Consider the following 22,387-nt stretch of genomic DNA (forward strand, 5'->3'; position numbering starts at 1 on the left):
TCCTCCCATCAAGTGGGCCCAGAGATACACTCTGTAATATGTCACTACGTTGAGATTAAGATTCCTACATTATCCAAAGAGACAGTCTTCTCGCTGATGGTGTTGTTTACTTATGTGGGTCATATAGAGGCATCGGTATTAAACTGAGACTGTTTCATAACCAGTTAAAAGTTCCTCACAGCAACTGCAATATGTGATACAATATAATAATTTAAAAAAACATTTAAAAGCAGCAAGAAACACCGATCGCTGCTCGCCTGAAGAGGGTCTTGAAGAAACAGAAGGTAGGAAGTAAGGGAGGAGACACGGGAAGTGAAGGGAGGGGAAGCTTGACGCCTCGACACAGATGGGGGCAGGGGGGATAAAACAATGGGGGCATCTGTGGCATGTCGGGATTCCCCTACATTCCCCTGCTCTGCCCGAGACGGAGAGGAACGGCAGTGACAGCGGCGTGTTTACACACAGCCCCGCCTGTCATGCGCAAGGATGAAGAGCCAAGGGGGCGAGACACGCTCGCGTCTGCACACAGAGTGTTTTATTGTGATTGGACATCTATGAATCAGTGATATGAAATGAAATCTCCTGCAAAAAAAAAGAGGGATTTTAGCGGTGTGACCTTTTTTTTTACTGGATTAAAGACGCAGAGGAGCCGATGTGAAAGGCGTTACGAGCACATTGTGTAACTAGTTGCGCAGTGCAGAGCTGCCCGATCTTACACAACAGACCAACATTTCTCCACACATACACACACACACACACTCACGCACACACAAACATTCAGGCATGTTTTCGGCTACAGTACTCCCACTGTAGTAATGAGGTCACAGAGAGCTCCGCCGCTCTCCTTTGTCTCAATGGTCTCTCTTTCTTTTTTACGTGGCCTCAGGTGTCTCGGTCGGCCTGCATAGCTGGATCCAGGCCTGGTTTATGAGACTGAGATGGTGGAAATGAGGCAGTTGGTAGCCCCGTCTCCTAGAAACCGTGTGATGCTAAATTTACGAATGAGTAAGTAAGCATGTTCGGCTGTATGCAGTTAGTTCCAGGCCTCCTGGCTGTATAACTTCAGCAGACAAACCCATGATGTTCTATACAGTGAGCTGTGCTGTTCCCTGCTATGCTCCCACCAGCCCATCAGACACACACAAACACACACACACACACACACACACACACAGTTACATTACAGACGAGTCAAGGAATCCTGCAGCATTGTAGAAAATTCACTTTGTATTCGTGTAGGTGTGTGCGCAGAAGCGTGCGCATTCATATCCTCGTCATGTTTCATTACTAAATTCAACTTGATCTGTTATTCTACTCTCCTCACGCGAAGGGCAGACTCTCTCACAGACACACACACACACAGCTGTTAAACAAAGAGCAGAAGCTTGTTTCTAGGATTAGTCTGAAGAGCGTGTGTGTGTGTTTACAAGCAAAATGTACACACGCATAATTTTTTGTCTTTGTTCATTTAGTTTATTGCATTCTATAGGCGTGACGTGTGTGTCAGGCTGTCCTTCATGTTATCCATCCATCACCTGTAGCTGTTATCCTTTGCGGGGTTGCAGTGTCCTCCTTTTTAGTCCTTCGTCGTTTGCTCTCTGGATCAGTTACGTCTTTTTATGTTATCCATGAATTCGTGTGCCGTCGAAGTAGATGTAAATGTCGTAAATAAAGCAAAATAATAGTTTTGTATTTAAGCATCTGTGCTCCTATACACACTAGAAACAACCACAAAAGCTCACCAAATATCTTGTGGTACAAATCCAAAACATTTCTGCCCTATGTCGCAAGGTGCTATCCTTTACTTCTTTATTTATGTCAACGACAAGCTAAAGTTCACTTGTGTCCCTGTGCCATATGTTGCACTTTTTGCATCTGGGGATGTGCTTCTCACTGACCTGGAATTAATGACAACAAAGGGATATCCACCAGCAGGGCAGAACACACTCTCTCTCTCACACACACCAGAGGAGCATCATCATGTGCTATATATAAATAAGGCACAGCCCCATGCACACAAATGCGCACCACCCCGCCGGCCATGCCATGCACATGACACGCAATGCTATCTATATAGATGTATGTATATATATATATATATATATATATATATATATATATATATATATATATATATATATATATATATAAATATATATATATATAGATGTATATACATATATCTATATATATACACAATATATATATGATTGATATTTAATGCAGCCAACACAAAAGCGCACAAATGCACAGATACACACACACACACACACACCAACTTACTGGATGAGACAAACATATGGCTGTGGCCCTCATGTCACACGCGATGCCACGAACTGTGTGACCTCCTGTTATTTACAGCCGAACAGTCACAATAATGCCTCCTTTAGCACAAAGCAAACTCTGAAGAGAAACATTCCTGCACTGAAATATGACCGGTTGAGATGCTAAAATCGGGCCCGGAGCATAAAGTTGGGGGGCGGGGAGGGTAACAGAAGACCCTTTCCCCCCGTCCTACAACCTACTTCCTGCACCCTTGCTCATTAAACCATCCTTGCGTCTTCAAACTTGACTTTCTTTCTCGTATTTGTCGACGCGATCAACGTTATTGTCAAAACTATGTTAATTTTAGTTAAAAAAAAGAAATTGACGCCGATCCTCTAAAGTGTGGAAGCATTTTTGTTGCATTGCACTGAATAATGCCCTCTGTAAACTCAAACAAAGGGCTCACCACAGCAGAACTGCTCTGCACGAACCCTTTCGAAAGCCCTTCGGAGACGGCAGCGGCCCCGTTTACTTCTTGTACCCGCCAATGCGGGATAAATATGGATGATCAACACAAGGAATGTGTTTCTGTTCATAATGTTTCTTTATCGCCCCTATGTTAAAAGTAATGTCTGCACTGTTGCCGTGGTAACGTAACGTTACACCATGTTCCATCTAATATTTTTGATTGGACTGTTTTACATTTTCTGTTTATTTTAACGGCCATGTATGAGTGAGAGGATGGCTTTAACTAGACTAGACAAAACCTGGTGGGCTCGCCGTTACGCACTCTAGAGCAGTGGCCTGGTACCGGTCCGCGGGTTCCTTAGTACCGGGCCACACTGAAAGAATGAATGAAAACAATTTTGATTGATTATCAAGGTCAGAAAGAAGTTTCATTTTGAAAAATGACGTGCCTCTTGACACATGTCAAGAGGTCATGTGATACGTTACCCCAAAAATGAAACCCACAATCTAGCAAAAATGAGTGACTGACCTTAAAAGTAAGTTTCAGACAACTTTGCCGGTGTTCTGGATTAAAATCAAGGCAGATCAAGGCAGAAAATGTTGGCATCCTGAGATTGCCAAAAAAGCACTGAAAACCCTGCTTCCATTTCCAACATCCTATCTTTGTGACGGAGTAGACTGAACATAAAGAACACAAGTTGACCGGCTCGTTTATGAGAAACAAGCTCAGGGCTCCCATTATTTCCGTGTAATGGTGAGTTGTATTTTGATGCACTTTATATTTTGTTTTTATGCCAGTTGTATCATTTTATTACGTCATAGTTATAGCCCACACGTGAAGGCCGGTCCGTGAAAAATATTGTCTTACGTGAAACCGGTCCGTGGTGCAAAAAATGTTGCGGACCGCTGATCTCGAGAGGGTATGATGCCACTTACAGATCGGTAAGCAAATACAGGGGATGGGAACAGCTCCTGTGTAACGTCTGAAATACACTTCTTCCAAAGTACTCATTCAGAAAATCCAAACTGAAGCCAGGAACTGCGTTCAGCAACATTTTCCTTAATGGAATAAAGTTACATTACATTACATTAATGTAATGTAAATGTACAATAAAGTTACAGTTGACACAATGGGTTTGTGCAGATATATTTCACCCCTCCCAGTGATCCTCTTAGCAGCATTTTGCCCTGAAAATAAAATGGTACTGCGTGGGAAGACCTTTACAGTTATGTTGGATGCCATCTACTTTATCTCAGAAACATTCTGTACCTTACTGAACACCGAGGTTCTTTTAGCATCAGGCTCCGGGACACATCTAACCCTGAATGGAACAAAAATACAAAATGCCCAAACACGCCCTGCTTCACACGGCATGTATAGTGCATCGCATGTATTCTGCGTGACCTGTGAATGCTGTCTCCTTCCTACATTGCGTGATCATTTGTTTTATTTTATGTGTGATGTCAACCATAAATGCCTCTTTTCATGCATAGTGTGTGTGTGTGAATATATTTTTTTTACCCAAGGCAGGCAGAATCACAGTACCATCAAATCATGCTTGCTTGCCTTCTCTTTACCATTCAGTCTGTTTTGGTGTTTATATCTATTTTTACCTTTCTCCATCTATCCACCCCTCTTTTTCCTCTGCCACACTCTTTCACTCTTTCTTCATACCTGTATCTCTGTGTCTGTTATCCCTCCATCCTGCCTCTGTCACTCCGCGTGATTCTATCGATCCTAATTCGTTCATTCTTTATTTCTCTCATTATTCCTCTCTTCCAGCAGTCTCTCCTTCCTCATCTCGCTCTCTCCTTCTCTCTGGAAAGGCTAACCTACTTACAACACAGCTGTCTGATGAATAATGAAGAAGAGACAGTTACTATCAGCATCTCCATCAGCCGGATCCCGCCTTTGATCTCTGCTCCACTCTGCTTCCCTCCTATCCTCCCTTGCAACTCCTAAGTGTCTCCTCGCATCCTTTCTCCTTTTAAAATCTCTCTTTTGTTTTTCTTTCTTTTGACGGTGTGTAAGAAAAAAAAAAAGTAAGACTAAATTTACCAACAAAAAAACCCTAATAAAATTTTGTTGTGATTTTGTCTCGCCAATTGTGAAATACAGTATTCTGATATTTAATGTGCCACTTTAGAGTTTTTCTACCTTGTTCAGTTTTGCGTTAAATGAGCTGCGAGAGCAATTGCTTTTTCTGGCCACTCGAGGGCAGCAGAAACCAGTGAACACAGTTACAACATATCACCACCTTTAAATCAATCTGATTACCAAATGCATTATTTATAGACCAACATTACTGATACCTTGCAATGTAAGATCAATATTCACTCGCTCTTAGCTCTGTTTTTGGTCACTACCAACTACGAGCGACCGCTTTTTACATTTTCACATCGTTTTCAGATTGTCACTTTATACACTTTCTTGGATTGGACAGGGCGGGAAAAAGTGCAGAATAGATCATTTAAATTTTACATCAGTGTGGTATTGTAAGAGTTCAGAGAGTCTCGAGCTACCTTGTGCTTGGAAGAAGAAGCTCCGAAGCCAGAGATATATAATAATAATCATTATTTAATCATAACAAACAAGAGTCATCTGTATACATACATGGTCCAGGCCCGGACGCGCTCACATGGCTTCGCTTCCACAGTCTCCCGACGTAGCCAACAGTTTCTGTCTGGCGTCACCACGTAAGAGACCAAATTCACGTCTCACAATTAGTTTTATTCGCAGTCCATTCGCTGAGCTAAGCTCCCATTGGTTAGTGGAGGTATTCATGTAAATACCTTTCAGAGACACAGCATGCTACGCTGACCAGAGAATAAGACATAAGGTTCACACCTGAAGGTTAGTTCCATTGGCCACTTCAAAGAATGCCTCAAATCGATAAACTAGCGGGGTCAAAGCTCACACTTCCGGTCAAGGACAGGAAGTTCCCCTTCAGAATAAAACCCTATTATCCTGCCTTCAGAATAAAAGCAACATCTCAGGTTTTAATCGGCATCCCTTTAACTATTGTCTAAACAATAAAACATCCATTCATTCCCATGCATCATACAATGAATCATTACATTTGTCATTAACAAACAGAATAATAAAACAGTGATCCTCTCTTATGCTTCATAATACATTCCTCAGAATATTCCTCAAATTAATGATCATATCTTTCTTTATGTATTAATTTAAAACATAACCTCTCTTATCTACATGTGCAAGTGTATATAAAATCCACTACAACCTAACAGTATACAGATCAGACTTTGTAATGACCAACACAGTTTATCATGCAAACACAAAATCTGAAAACAGATGACAGCGGTTCAGTTGAAGTTCAGTGAAGCCAGACAAGATATCAGTGGTTCAGTCGAAGTTCAACAGGGAAAGGGCCGATCACACCCTCTCTTAAGTCATAAGTACAGTATAACACAGAGTAGCGTTTAATACGTTTTAGTATGCCCCTCGGCAGAACGGGAGTCATCTGACAGCAGTTCACTGATATTTTTTTCCTCTACAAACTTAACATCAGCCATGCTATTTTCCTGACCATAACTATGGGATTTTGTTGCCTAAACCTAAATTCCTGTAAATACGGAAGTTTAATATGCATGTAACGGGCGGTAAACCTCCATTCTTTCTAATGGCCCTCATGGTGCGACTCCTCTGGTTGCAAAAAGAAGTCTGCTTGTATAGAAGTCTATGAGAAAATGACTAATTCTCACTTGATTTATACCTCAGTAAACATTGTAAACATGAATTCATGGTCTCAAATGCTAGTTTCAAGTCTTCTTCAGTACAGCATGATTTATATTTAGTAAATGATGGTCCAGCTCGATTAAAATAGACAATAAAGCAGTGTGTGCTTTAGGGTGGGCCTACTTTGGGATTGACAGGTAGCTACAACGGCATTGCTCAGTCCGGGAGTTGTCCGTGTTTTTGTCTGCATAACCCTTTTTTCAGTTCATGAACGTTAATTGTAACATTTTGGTTGCCTAGAATAGTCTTATCAAGCATTTGGATGTACCTAACTTTACCAACAAACAAAAATGGCGATGGCCAAAAACCAAGTTAATGACTACGTCCCCAATGCCCTACTGAACAGATAAACACGTTTCTTTCACCAGCTTCACTGAGTTGTATCTCTGTTTACTGAGCTGAAATAAATCACAGCTATACACATTAACCACAAAAGTGCAGTCGCTATCTTGCCGTCAGTTGGTCTGTCTGTGTTTGCCTCCAGGTCAACATGGTCATCTTTGTAGCTGCTGTCTGAGCTATAGTGGCAGATGAAAGAAAGCAGAAACTCTCTAAAAGGGATTGAAACATGTGTGTGTCAACATATACTACATAGGTTGTGAGGACATTAATCTGTTTATGACATTGTGGGGACTCGCCTTCCTTTTGGGGACAAAATGCCCTTCCCATTATATTTACATATTCAATCATCACATTTTATGGTGAATTTTAGGTTTAGGGTAAGGATTATGATTTAAAAAGTTCATACAAGCGTGTGTCTGGGGTTTGTCTTAAACATGTTATGGGGATATAAATCTGTTTACCCACTTGTGGCGACACACCTTTTTTTGGGGGACAAAATGCCCGTCCCGTTAAATTTACATTTTCAATCATTACATTTTAGGTTGAAGACTTGGTTTGAGGTTAGAGTAAGGTTAGGTTAGGTTTAGGTAAAGTTAGGTTAAGGTTAGCGTAAGGGTTAGGATAAGGCAAGGTGCAGGTATGGTAAGGGTAGTACACTTTTTTGGCTAACAATGATGGACATCAAGTGCGAGAGCTACAGCAGATCAGTGTTGTAGAAAAAAAGAAAAAGCCAAATATGGACAAATATGGCATATGTCAAGTGTGGCTGGTCACTGCGCAACAATTTTCTAGCTCACGGTTCATTTATTGTAACATTGCTTTTACACTGGCACTCAATCATTTTTCATTGTGCTCCTTAACCTACTAACCCTCTTCACATCTTCATCCTCATCTTACTCTTTGTTGCTACTGCCCCCCCTCTACAAACTCATTTTTTACCTCTCCCCTGCCTCCTCGGTCACCATAGATTTAATGTTCTGTATCGATTAAACGGCAGCAATGAATGTGATGCGTTTCCCCTTTCCCCGGTCATATTTTAACCAGTGGCTAATCAATACAGTGAGGCCTCACAGCAAGGACATAGGTTAACTTATAGCAGAGGATTAAACTGTGAGTGCGTCTGTGTGGCATGGGGTTTACTAGAACGTGTTAGAATCTATGCATTCATGCATGAACGTGCTAAAGGACCTCTGCATGTGCAAAAATACATGCTAACGCATGCAATATTTTGAATATGATTGTGCTGTAAACACTCTGCAAGCTTCTATAAAGCAGTCGGGTCACGTGGATGGGAAATCTGACGGGTGAGGAAAAACCTCCAAATAATTTAAGGGTACAAAAAAGAAATGTCACACAATACCTAAATGTAATGCAAAATTCATTAGCATTTTCATCCATATGTTCTTTTAACATATTTGTAGTTTACTCTCCTGAAGGAGGTATTTCAGAAAAATTGTCATGCATTTATAAAATGCTGTAAAACAATGATTCATAGCACATGTACACTACATTATAAAATATTGATAAATGTGTTATTATTATTAATTTTATTATATTGCAAGATGCTTTCTTCGATTCACATAGATGAGATGAGTATCGAGAATCCATTTTCAATCAGTCTGTATATTATCAGTTGTAGGGACATATTTTGGACAAATTTGTGTCAAATTTAAATTTGAGGTAGAGTACCTAAATACATTCTATACTAGTAATGGAATATATATATATATTCCATTACTAGTATATAATGTATATATATATATATATATATATATATATATATTATATGATACAGTGTGTATGATAGTGTGTATGTAAAATAATATTAGCTTGTAAAATAATGACTAGTTAAATATTTTAATGCAGTAAAAAGTACAATATTTCCATCTGAAATGGAGTGCAGTACAAGTGGAATGGATTGAGTAAATGCACTCAGTTACAACCCAGCACTATATGTCAGAGAAGTAAAATAATAATATGTGTATTATACTAATAATAGTTGTTGTTAATCATGACAATATCATTGCTAGTAGTAACTCTATTAGTAATAGCCATATTTTGAAAGTAGGCAGAAAGCATTTTAGAGGAGGCACGCGCAGGGCAGATAGGTGGAGCTCTTGCGCAGCTGGTGTCACTCGTCAAACAGAAGAGAGGGAGAGAGGGAGAGAGAGAGGGAGGGAGGGAGGGAGAGAGAGAGAGAGAGAGACAGAGCGAGCGAGGGGCCGTCGGGTACAGACCAGAGGGTACCACAGGACACTGCTGCCGGACCTCACCAAATAGCAACCGAGGCGCACGTTCCCAAACTGCCCTCCTCGACGGATACTCCGCTCCTCGGACGTAAATCGGCAAGTTCAGAATCGGAACACGACAACTCGTATTTCGCATTATTGCGTGTCAGAGGAGCTGCGTTTGTCTCTCGTGAACGCGTGGACCCTGTGAACCGGGAGCGAACGGAGCAGCGCGAGGAACCGTAAAAAAAAAAGAAGAACAAAAAAAAAAGGACGAACTGCGCTGGTTGTGACACGAAGGAGTAGTCTGTCCACTAAATAAGACTGTTCGCCCGGCTGGCTACGAGGATTAGCAAGCGACGTGACAATTACATAATATCGTTCTTGCTACGGAGAAGAAAAAAAACAACCAGGGAACAAACTGCTAGCGGCAGCGACGCAGGACCCGTGAACGACCGGAGCGACGCGGGGCTGTGGACATCGAGGTCATTGTAAACTCTTGACCGCATAGTAGCCCGATGTTGCAGTGTGTCGCTTCCTCTTTTTGAAATATTTGTCGCTACAAAGTAACGATTGGCTGCAACGCACAACTGTTAAGTTCCGTGGCACTTGTAGCATTTGAGCTACAAACAAAAAGAAGATAAAGAAGACACAGCAGAACGTCGCCTAAACTTCCGGTCGTGCAAAAACGACACACCGGACGGTAAACGTTTGACAGTAAACCGCCTGTGCTCCTACCGAGGACTGAGAGGTCACCGGGACCGGTCATCTCTTTTTCTCTCCTCCCCCTCCTCCCATCAGTCCGTTATGAAGATGTGAACTCGTCCCTCCCTCCCCTTCCTCTCTTCGTCGTCCTGGAAGCTTTGATCTTTTTTCTTCTTCTTTTTCACCCTCCCCCCAACCCCCGTTCCTATTTGCTACAACGAGATCAAAGGGCGACTCCCGCCTCTCGGGGGATGTACGAAAGCGTGGATGTTGTGGGTTTCAGCCCCAGCCCGAGCAGCCCCAATCCCGGCTCGTTTCTGAGCATGGACTACTACCACAGACCCCCGGGGCTCGGGCCGGAGAAGGGACTGCTGTCCGGGGTCGGAGGGCTCCAGCGTCCGTTCGGTGGGTCCCTGGTGACCGGCAGACACTGGAGCGGATCCAGCCACTGTGAGTGAAAGTAACACCAAAATAACTGCAGGGCACACCACAATTAGTCAGTGTGGATAATTTAATTTGTTGAAAAAATAACACGGGGTGGTGCTTTGAAATTAGTTGGCAGCTTGTTGAGGGGGGATGCACGTATGGGTTCACTGGTTCCAATTGGGCCCCATGCCAGCCCTTTTTTCTAGTACCAGATGCCCCACAGCCCCTTTTCACTCCTAATAACTTTCGTTACATGGGAAATAAATATGTATCTTACCATACTGCAGTAAGAAGTGTCATTCACTTTTACTGTAAGAGCCTGCTGCTCAGACTGTTTTCATATATACTCTAATTGTTAGTTCCTCACAGCACTCAGGAGCTTGTTCAACACAAGCTGCTGCTCGTGTTTATGTCAAATGTATATTTCTGCATTGAAGAATGGCTTCTTCATTTAAATGCTGCCATCAGTCTAAGATGACCCACCTCCTGTTCCCACCAGGTCATTAATGTAGCTGCGTTACGCAAGTTGAGGGCTTGGTTTATGTTTTCAATGGAGCAACTCGAATGACCTCGGTAGGTCAGGCAGCTGCCGGGTGCTCATTTACCAAATCTAGCACATCCTGACCTCAAGCTTGGTGCTTCTCGGTGTCGGAGGATGAACCTCCGAGTGTTTGATGCGATTAGTTGATTCTTAAATCGGTAGCCTGGCGGAAAATTAATCTGCAACTTTTGAAAATGAATCCACTAAAAGTCATTTTTCAAGCAAAACATTCCAACATTAGCCAGTTTTCAGTTTGTCAAATGTATAGGATTTTACATCTCTTTGTCCTGCCTGATAGTGCACTGATTTTCTTTGGGTTTGGGACGGCCGAGTAAAATTACATCTTGAATCTTGGACTTTAGCGAATTTAGATCCCTTTTTTACAGACCAAAACATTTAAGAAACTCATTGCAAAATAATAACTGGCATTATCAATAATATGGCAGTTCTTTGCAAGCCTAAAAGCATGAAGCATTCCAGGTGTTAATTAACCTGGAATTAGAGGGCATACTTATGATACATATGACTCTTCAAAATACTAATATGATTTATAATAATTATTGATGATTTATGATCAATAAAACAACTTTGCATATTATGATAATGGCACCGTCTTTCATGATAATCTTTAGTTTTAGGCCATTTATTTCAGTGTTCCTGTCATTGCACACACTTGCCTTTTCATAGTTCAGGCCAAAACTATTTATACCGGTAGCGACGCAAATTTGCAACAGTTGCAGCACCATTTCAATGAAAGGTTTGAGTAAATTCGTGCAGGATCCAAGAGCAGGGTCTGGCGGTCTGTCTGAGTTAAATTGTTGAATAGACAAAGCTACTCTAAGCAATTTCATTGAGTTTCCTTTTCGTGAAATGAGTGACTCTGAGTTCCCTCTGGTAAGCAGTTAGGCTTTGTGTACGTCTAGAGCTTTTATTATGAAAGGCAAGAACGGAAGGGGTCAAGTGTCAATCCGAGCATGCATTGGCCAAGAGGCATGCTGCACCCTGGACCAGGTTTTCCATCTATCAAAAGAATAGTTCCTACTCGCAGACACGGGATTACCTCGCTTGCGAGTTGATCGTGCCGCCCCAACCACCGGCTGTCCCATGCTGGAGACAGTCAGCCTCGGTGTGAGACAGTATCCCAAGGGTAACGTGGCCCTTGCACAACCGAGTTGAAGTCATAAAGATGGATGAGCGCAGAGGAGTGAACTTCGGTCGGCCGGTGGGAAAAAAAAGAAGGAAAGAGAGACACATAGAAGCAAGAGGGGGGAGTGCTCATAAATTCAAGCTGTAAAGACAAGGAGGATTGCCCTCAGTGTGTGTGTATTGTGGAGGGGGGGCGGTGGTCTTTGTGCGTGACTGGAATGAAGAGCGCACCATACAGGTTCAAAGGTCAAAGGCCGTACACAGACAAACGGGCACACACACACATTCAGCGAGCGTGTGTGCGTGCGTGTGATAACCAGTGCAATGACTCACCGACAATTGGGAAGTGACCTACATCTCTCCCTCTCTTTATTTCTCCCTCTATCTGCCGCTTTCTTTACTGTGTCAGCTGCCCAGTCATCACTTCTCTGCACTGAATGACCTCTCTTTTCTGTCTGCTGGAGACACACACACAGTTAAGCACACACACATACACTCACAGTTTGTCTGGGAATGTGAGGGTATACTGACCAAGTTTGACCTGAGTGTGAGTGCGTGAAAAGGGTAGGAGGTGGTGTGTCAGCCTTTGCATCTAGGTGTCTTTATTTTGTGTGTGGGATCGTCAGATGACTGCTAAAAGAGTGGCAGCGGAAAGCCGGTTATTAATTCATTTACTCTAGTCAGAGTCTTCTGGCATGGCACGTCCTTGTCTCTATTTGACTATGTAGGAATTTCTTCTCATGTCACATCTTCACACTGTGTATATTTATTGGAGACAGGATAAAGAAGAAAGAGAAACAACTATGGTTGCTATTGTTGTACTTTGTATAATTACTAACACTCCAATACAGCATCACTACAACAGCACTGCACAGGCTGCTGTTGTTTGGATGTGCATTTTCCTCTGTGACTTGCATAGTGTCAACACTGTCCATGGTAGTTAACATCAATTTATACATAATTCGTGGGAATTGAAGAGAAATAATAGCAATAAAATGGATTAGAGTGGTTATTTTCCAGGCTGTATTAAGTATGTTATATGCATAGACTGGATATAAGAAATGGACGTTGACAATGTTTACTGAGGGAATAAATCAAGTGTTTTTTTTTAAACCAGAGGAGTTGCACCCTGTCTGCCATTAGAAAGAATGCAAGTTTAAGGCACTGGCTATTTTTTTTTTTTACTGCTGGTTCAGAACCTGAGCTGGCCTCCTGGTTATATGCAGATAGAAACTAATCTTTTACCATATCATAAGTGAAATTGATCAATTAAGTGAAATTGACTAAAAAAGTCGATGATGATAATAAATATTATAGTTCATCAGCTGAAGACCTTTAAGAAGTGAACTGAAGTGAGTTAAACTAAGTGAAAACTTAATCTCTTTCGATGAAACAGATGCTGACAAAGTGCGTAATTGCAGTTGAAAAAAAGATAATAAATTGAAATGTATCGTGACTTAAGTAGCGTAATAATATTATATTGTGATATTGTATCATGACATAACTAATGTGACAATATATCACAACTTGAATATCGCGATAATATTGTAATGTGACACAATTGAAGTCCAGTCTCAATCTGTGGCCGGTCGATCGCTGCATCTCTATTCATTGTGTTAGCCTTTCCCATCTGGTAAATTTATCTGAACGATCTCTCAATTGGACTTCCACCAAACATTCCACTTCACTGTATCTTGAGATATATCAATATTGTAAAATAATGACAAACCACGATAAATGATTATATCCAAATTTCTCACTCCTAGTCAAAGCCCGACAATAGTACCAGTCTACTCTTGTGCTTATTAGTTGTTGTTGTTGTTGTTGTTAGTGAGTTGGTGTTGGATGTACATCAGGAGAAAGTCATTTGCAGTGATAACAGATGTCAGTCAGATTTAACAGCGGCTATAAAAAATGTTTGAGAACACCTTAAGTTGTGATTGGAGGCCGGCCTCTGAGCTGAGAGAGCGTGCTATTCAGGAACTGTCCGTAAGCGTAGTTTACATCAGATCTGGAAAACCGGCTTACAGCGCTGGCTAACATTTAACGTTGTGTACTGACTTGAGGCCACAAATGTGCGGCTCCGCCCAGGATCAGGGACTTTGAAAGGGCTTTTTAACAGTGCTTTATTTGTAGCCTCAGGCCAGAGTAAACACCAAGCGTTGCATTAATGTATCAAAATAATGTATTAAAATGTACAGTCACTCGTCTCGACTCTCCCTCGACGAAAGTAAGACGGCTGCAGGCGTCACCGTGATCGTGGACAGCATTCAGTTTCAACTGCATTTCGTTTTGCATTCCTGCGTAGTGCAATGACAAACATCTGACCTTCCCTTTCACCTTGGGGAGGCGTAAGAGAGGAGATCCTGGTCGTGATAACAGAAGCGAAGAGGCAGCCACTGATTCAAGACTGATAACCTCCAGGCCACCACAGGGACAAACCAAAAGACGTGTGTATTCAAGTCATCATTTTAACATTTTGTCTCAGAATGAAGGTCTACCCTACATTAGGGTAACTAGTGTTCTATGATAAAGAATACATTATAGTAATACAGTTGGGCTGTAAACTCCATGACATATGACACAGAAAGAAATCATTCTTCTTTACAACAAACAAGACTAAGATTCATGTCAAAAGTCACTCCCTATTTACTATATACTGAAATATATTGGTAGTGCAGATGCAATGGGATGATTGTGGGTTCTAATTTAACAACAAACGTAACGGGCAGAAATAATCTGTTTGTTTTTAAATTAGCGTGTGCGTTAATCCATCGAAACGTACACAAATCAACTGGAGACAGGAGATTGAGATTAAGCTAACCAGCTGACATCAGCTGCAAGAGATGCAGGATAATGTAACATACGTTAAAAACGTTAGTGACATTAGTCAGTGAATCTGTCTGAATATATATTGCTTTGTTGGAAGAATTTGGCTAACCAGATATTTTACTGAAGTAAAAGTAGCAATACTACCATTTATAAATAATCTGTTTTGAGTCAAAGTCCTGCATTCAAAATCAAGTAAAATTACTCATTATGCAGAATGGCCCATGTCTGAGTAATACGTTTTATATAAGTGGAATATAATCAATAATGCATTTCATCATTTTACATCACAAATATGCTGTAGCTGGTAAATGTGGGGCTAATTTTTTCCAAGTCATAATTCTCTCTAATATCTTATTTGATATTGCTGTGGAAACATCTTCAAGCTGTCAATTGGACAACAAACTTATTTGCCAATATTGACTCTAGATGTACACCAATATTAACTCATTGCATTCTATTCACCGATGTGATGAATGTATTTATAATTTATTAAAGCTATTATCCTGTTTCGATAAAGATGTGAGTCACAAAGATTAGTCACCCCATATTACTTTCCATTAAAGGGCGAGTTCCGTTGTTCTGAAGTTAGTAAGTGTATGAGGTACTTTTCCATAGTCTGTGTATTAGCTGCAGTAGATAAGAGACAGGAGTACCAGAGACAGGAGTACCACAGACAGGAGTACCAGCAAAGCAATATACTGCTGTGAACGGAGCAGCGGCAAGACCTATTTTAGACGGCTACAAAAATTAATATCAGTTTTAAGTGTACGTTATATTTAGAATGTATTAAGAAGAGGGCATAGATGAGTTTCATGTTCATGTCAGTTCCTCGTCCGAAAGGACAGCCTGATGGCAAATGTAGCTTACACGTTTGTTTTAAGAGGGCTTTTCTTTGAGCTGTTAAAACATGTTCGGCTGCTGTTTCCTTCACCAGCAGTACATTGGTACTCCTGTATCTTATATTAACCACAAAAAAAAAAACAACAACAAGAAAACAAGCGGGAAGAGATTAAAAGGCGCACGGATGAAAACAAGAGTGAGGGAGACGCTTGGAAATAGAATAGAAGTTTAAAAGAGGTCTGTGTGTGTGTGTGTGTGTGTCATCTTAATCTGAAGGGTCACCTTTAAAATGTGTCTCGGTCCGTCTTTGCCTTGTCTCTTAACAAAGATAACAAACACTGAGCCCGGATGCAGAATTAGCAGCGGGATGTTATGGTTTACTTACCACACAGCTGCTGGTGTGCAGCCGACTTGAACCAGGGTTACTACCGTGACCTAAAAGCAAAAATAAGCAGGGAAATATTATTAAAACCTAATAAAAAAAACTATATAAACTTTATTTGCAATCACCCACTCTAAGTGGGTTAGGCAGCAACTTTGGATCTAGGACACAGGGATGGACCTGTCAAGGCAAGTTTATTTATTTATTATTTATTTGCATTTCAGCAACAGGTCAACTTAAAGCGTTTCATATGGAGAAATGCCGTCAGGTAAATACAATTAAAAGCTGTCATTCAAGAGCCAAGAGAATGGAAAAATAAATACAAACAAGCTAAGATTAAGACGGTGTAAAACTGTGCAGTGTAAGAAGGGATTTAATAAAAGGCATGGACAAACAGTGGAAAAAAGGACGACCCGCTCCACCCACTGAGACACAGCCGCCCCAAAACAAATTGAAACTACTGAAAACAGTTATAATAAATTAAAATGAAACCGTTCTGAAACTTAAATGAGCAAATGGACTAAAACTACACAAAAATTAAAAGATTTATTCCAAATTCCTGACCTTGTCTTAAACTGACGAGTAGCCGGGCAAAGGAAGTACAACTAATTTCCTTTTAAATAGGTTAAATCCAACTAGTAGTTTTACTGCGTCAATGCCAACATTTTCCTGAAATGGACCGTAACCTTGATTTCCACCTCGCCAAAGCAATGCGTGTATAATATATATATATATATATATATATATATATATATATATATATAATATATATTGTTTTACTTATTACTGTGAGCAATGCTGCTGTAATTCTGTAATTTCCCCACTGAGGGACTAATAAAGGATTATCTTATCTTATCTTATAAGAGATGAGAGACATTTCTCACCCCCAAAAGGCACCATTACTTTTTGAAAGTATGGGAAGTTACGGTGCAGGATTTGCAAGGATGACCGTTACCGATTGGTCAAACACGTACAGCTTCTCTGCCGCTTCATTCATAAAACAAGGAAGTACCTGTGTATCAATTTAAGCCGAGTGGAGAGCGTTTCTCTTAGTTTGAAAAGTAGTGCCAGACGGGACTAAAATGACCAGGAACTTCTCGATGGAAACACGGCTTTGGTATTAAAAAAGAGAGCGCCTAGCAAATCATATTGTTTGTACTGTCAGCATGAAGACCATATGGATTGCACTACATATTGTGGGTGGTCCTGAGAATTGTGTACAAGTACTTTTTAAAAAAAAGTTAACTACTTAATATTTCCAAACGAATACGATACCTTCCAAAGACGGTTGTCATTACAAAGGTTACAACATAGAGATCACACATTTACAAGCGTCAGAGCTCGTTATGCTGCGTTCTGTATACGCCAATGTTTCCATTTCTGTTCAACAGTTCATTTTGTGTGAGACAGAGATGCAACAGGCACTGCATATGTTATGTTTTAGGACTGTATCACCCAAACAAAATGGGGAAAATATAGTTTTGTGTCAAATATTACATGCATGCAGGGTTGCAAAATTCCGGGAATATTCAAAGTTGGAAACTTTCCACGGGAATTAACAGGAATAAACTGAAAATGTTGGGGTAATTTAACTGTATTTACCTTGTCATAAGCAGACATGCATGCAAACATTTATAATACAACTTTTAAAAATGACATTTTTGACATTTTGTTAGTAGAACTTTATTCTTTTATCGAACAACAAAAACATGAACGTTGAATAAAAAAGGTGTATTCCCTATGATCACCACCACCCAACCCACATTTTTTTGTGTGTTTTTCCCTGAATCTAAATGCTTTCTTCCTGGACCTCATCTCATTCCTCCCCACTGCTGTAAAAAGTTAGTCTACTGTATACAAATAAACTTGGTATTAAAATGAACATGGCTTCAGTTTACCAAGTAATCAATAATGACAAACAGTGTTGGGAAAGTTCACTTTCTACATGAACTGGTTCAGTTCATAGTTCACACATTTTAAAATGAACTAGTTCAGTTCATAGTTCATAATTCAAAATGTTGAACTAAGTTCACAGCTCCAAAAAATTAGCTAATTCAGTTATTTTTTTCAATATGTTGCGAGCTATAATTGAAATCTCTATCTGTCTGCAATACCGCTCTTGGCCTCTACTCAACTCGGCGCTCTCACACTTGCCAGGCATAGGGCTGAAACGTTCAGACACAACATTGATGACAAAGACGTTCAAAAACAACACAACGTTTAATGTTTACGTTTATGTTTCTGGCAGACAATGTTCCCAACCAGCTGCATTCAGGGTCCAGCTGAGCTAGGCGTGCATAGTCTTGTTCTCAACTACACTTAAGTTCCCTGTTATATGCTTTTGCAAAAAAAACGTAGGCACATTTATTTATTTATTTTAATTCCCGTGGAAACTTTCCGGAAATTTTGGAACAAGTTTTTCTTACGGCTAAGTGTCGAACAAATTATATGAATTTTGGAAATTCTTACATTATCTTTTTTACCGAAGGTTTGACGTTTAGATTTTGGACCCACTGAAGAGCTATTCCTTTGAGCTGGCTCACTGAGAAACAACAGGATCCTTTTATATTTAGATTATTTCTGATACAGCTGATGGCACAAACATGACAGTTGGTTCTGAAAACATACTCAAACCTGAATCAACTTTGACATTAATCACAATAGATTAAAAAAATCTGATGAAGTATAAATATATGTATGGTGACTATAAAAAGGATGGTCGACTCAGACGTCTGCAGATTTTTTTGTTTTGTCTGGCGGCTCCTTCTCGCAACTTGATCGCTTACTTCAGGGTTTGTACGGTCATGGAACACCTGTAAAAGTCCTTGAAAAAAGAAAAAATCCCAAAAGTTGTGGAAAAGTCATGTCAATTTGTTATATTCATATGTTCATTTACGCTGAGTTTTAAATAATGAATATGCTTCTAAAAGAAAGACGCTCAAAATATAAGCAGGTGTACACTCGTGGCACACATTTTTATATATAGACTATAAATGTTTATTCTTTTAATCAAACTATTGTCTATTGGTATACTGTATGCTTTGGAATTATCATTGTTAGTTTAAATACTACATATTCTCACTTTTTCATGTACACCGAGATTTCACAAAAATTTTTAAGTCATGGAAATCCATTGGTCAAAATGTGTATGAACCCAGTTAATTCCAATAAATAAATGCGATATTTAAATATTCCAAATCTAATCCAACTCAAGTCGGATACAGACCAGAGAAATACTGACGTCTTAACGAAATGTTTCCCTCCCTCCGTCTTCTCCCGCAGCCATAGAGACTGAGAGCACGAGTTCGGGAGAGGACCTCCTCGTCCCCAGCCCCGCCTCGCCTCCGCCTCCACCCCGCATCTACAAGCCCTGCTTTGTCTGTCAGGACAAATCCTCCGGATACCACTATGGAGTCAGTGCCTGCGAGGGCTGCAAGGTAGGCAGCAAAAAGCTACACTGACACAACGCTCACTGTGTGTAACCGCTAACAAGGATATGGACATCTGACTGACTTTGATTAATCGATTATTAATTGGACACCAATGTTTCCTCTTGTAAAATGCACTGAGAATAAAAGGGAAATATGTGTTTGAGAAAAAAGTTTCTGTTGTGAAGAAATAAGGGATTCTTTTTAGAGTGGTCAAATTAGCGTTAGCTAGATCTGCACATTTGGGTTCATTTTGCCAGATAAACACATTATTACAATAGTTTATTTATAAACAAATGTAACGGAGTCAATTTTTGTGATGGATCAATGTAGCGTTAGCTAGTTTTATCACTTGGACCAACAGGGGGCGCTTTATATGCAAAGCAACATTGGATGTTGATCTTTGAAACAATGTTGGGTGCGTTTAAAAACAGCCACCAGTAAATTTCACCCGTTAGCAGTTGACAGTTTTTTCAGCCCCGAAATAAAACAAATGGCATAATTTCCTGTCATTCATCCCGAGAGCTCCATTGGCCGACTCACTGTCTCGGCCCGACTGATCCACACTGAAATTGTCCAACAACTTTTATATATATTGATATCATCAACTCATTCAACTAGTTGTGAAACTCATGTAGGCCACAGCAGGAAAACTATAGTTACGTGAGACTACAGAGTATTTGCATAATGTGTAAGCGGAGAGGTCGCGACCTTTGCGCCTCCCTTAGGATCTGTAAGCCTCTTTGCCTCATCTAATCCCTGAACACACACACACACACATTTACACAAATAATCTGTGCATGCAATTACTATCTACTTTGATATGTGTGTGTGTGGGCTTTTGTGTGCTTGTGGTCATGTCCTTTTATAACACGCACTGACCTGCTTACCAGCTGTCCGTCAACAATAAAATGCTGTTTGCAGCACTGATCGTTGTGGAAGGAGACAGTTTTGGTTCTCACACCAAGATCGCTCCTGTTTTTATTGCACCTCCAAATGTTTTGTTCCGTTCCCCTGCCAGACATCGCCTTCATTTATTTGTTTTTCCCCCTCTCCCCGTGTCAGGGTTTCTTTCGGAGGAGCATCCAAAAGAACATGGTGTACACGTGTCACCGAGACAAAGTGTGTGTCATAAACAAGGTGACGAGGAACCGGTGTCAGTCGTGTCGGCTGCAGAAATGCCTCGAAGTCGGCATGTCCAAGGAGTGTGAGTACAGTAATGCAGATGCGGTGCCGAATGTATTTTTGCCAAATAAAGAATACAGATTTTTCCCTTTGGCCGAAACATCTATTTTTTTAAGAATTTAGATTGTTGTTGTTGTGATTTGCGTGGAGACATCTCTGACCGTAGAGCTATTTGCCTTCTCTCCAATAAAATGGGACTATATAGTTTGTGGTGCTCAATGCAAAATAAAATACCATGTCTCTCATCTTCCTCACAACAAGGTCTGTGGACTACCTGGAGTATCCCTGTCGTGATTATTTAACACATCTCTACGGCCAATATCTCCAGAACTCTTTCAGGGGTGAACCGTCCCCTTCATTTTGTGTTTTCATGCACTAAAAAGCAGAATATAGTGCACTAAGTGACTCCAAGCAGGCGGCACAGTGTTTTAAACATTGATATTTGTCTCCCTCTGGAGGCCGTTCTCCATTGACACATGCCCCGCAAAACCACCAGCATTAATATAGCATCTGCAGGATTTTTAGTTTATCTTAAAGGGTTAAACCAGAGATTTACAGCCGGGCTTCTATGTTTCCTTTGTGGACTATTCTTCCACACACCTGCAGGATTACAAAAAAGAATGGCCAAATAGATTCACCGATATATATATATATATATTAAATAAGATTCTTCTTTTCATTTGACCCTCGCTGCCTGGTAAAATGTCTTTCTGCCTGAGGATTTCCAAGAAACTAAAGGCCGGTGTGAAGCATAAATATAGTTTTTAAATCCCTGTGACAGGAGAGCTTCGAAAGAAGCTGCTTCACTCTCCTCGATGCAAGATGCCAGCGAGAACTCGCCGCTTAAACGTCTTTCTTTGCTCCCGCCTTCCAGTGGTGCGAAACGATAGGATGAAGAAGAAGAAGGAGGAGAAGAGGCAGGGCGAGACGGAGATCTACGTCCTGTCGGCCGACACGGAGCAGATGATTGAGCGAGTCCGCCGAGCCCACCTGGGCACCTTCCCCTCCCTTGGTCAGCTGGGAAAATACACCACGGTACAGCAACACGCATACTGCAGAAAAGCAGATGAATTTGTTTCTTAAAATTACTGTCAGGAAGTTTGAACTGTTTATGAAACAGAAAACAATATAATACTGATGCCTCTATATGGCCTACATAACTAAACAAGACTATCAGAGAGAAGACCTTCTAAATTGACTGTCACGCCTGCTGCAGTAATGAGAGGAGACACGACCGCTTCGGTCAGCAGCGACCGACAAAATCAACCGAAAATGAAAGTTCCTCGTACACACAAAATAAATCAAATGTATAATGCTGTATCATTCTTTCTTCTTCTTCTCTCCACCTTCTGTCCCCGAACCTGCAGAGCAACAGCTCGGAGCACCGTGTCTCTCTGGACGTCAGTCTCTGGGACAAGTTCAGTGAGTTGTCCACCAAGTGCATCATCAAGACGGTGGAGTTCGCCAAGCAGCTCCCCGGTTTCACCACGTTAACCATCGCCGACCAGATCACCCTGCTCAAATCCGCCTGCCTCGACATACTGGTGAGTTATTTTTGTTTTTTTACGTACATTTTTGTCGCACGTCAACCAACTCGCAGCACTCGCAAAGAGAAACGTGCAGTAGCGTTACAGCAGAAATTCATCTGATGTTTCAGATTCTAAGGATCTGCACCCGCTACACCCCAGACAAGGACACCATGACCTTCTCCGACGGTCTGACCCTGAACCGCACCCAGATGCACAATGCCGGGTTCGGGCCGCTCACGGACCTGGTGTTCTCCTTCGCCAACCAGCTGCTGCCGCTGGAGATGGACGACGCGGAGACGGGACTGCTCAG

General features: G+C 41.0%; 1 protein-coding gene across 3 annotated transcripts in view; it reads left to right on the forward strand.

Moving 5' to 3' along the window:
• Window positions 1-986: 986 nt before the first annotated feature.
• Window positions 987-22,387, forward strand: part of LOC117734508 (retinoic acid receptor alpha-B-like) — a 23,860-nt gene continuing 2,459 nt past the window's right edge. The window contains exons 1-6 of one of the 3 annotated variants that reach the window (XM_034538556.1): window positions 987-1,005; window positions 19,218-19,372; window positions 20,429-20,570; window positions 21,423-21,583; window positions 21,916-22,092; window positions 22,206-22,387. The exon at window positions 22,206-22,387 is cut by the window's right edge and continues 23 nt beyond it. In XM_034538556.1, coding sequence (XP_034394447.1) covers window positions 987-1,005; window positions 19,218-19,372; window positions 20,429-20,570; window positions 21,423-21,583; window positions 21,916-22,092; window positions 22,206-22,387 — 836 coding nt within the window. Of the gene's footprint in view, window positions 1,006-8,990; window positions 10,219-14,226; window positions 14,332-19,217; window positions 19,373-20,428; window positions 20,571-21,422; window positions 21,584-21,915; window positions 22,093-22,205 lie in introns of those variants that run through there. The other 2 variants (XM_034538555.1, XM_034538557.1) reach the window with 2 other exon arrangements.

This window comes from Cyclopterus lumpus, chromosome 8, assembly GCF_009769545.1.
Source record: "Cyclopterus lumpus isolate fCycLum1 chromosome 8, fCycLum1.pri, whole genome shotgun sequence".
NCBI lineage: Eukaryota > Metazoa > Chordata > Actinopteri > Perciformes > Cyclopteridae > Cyclopterus > Cyclopterus lumpus.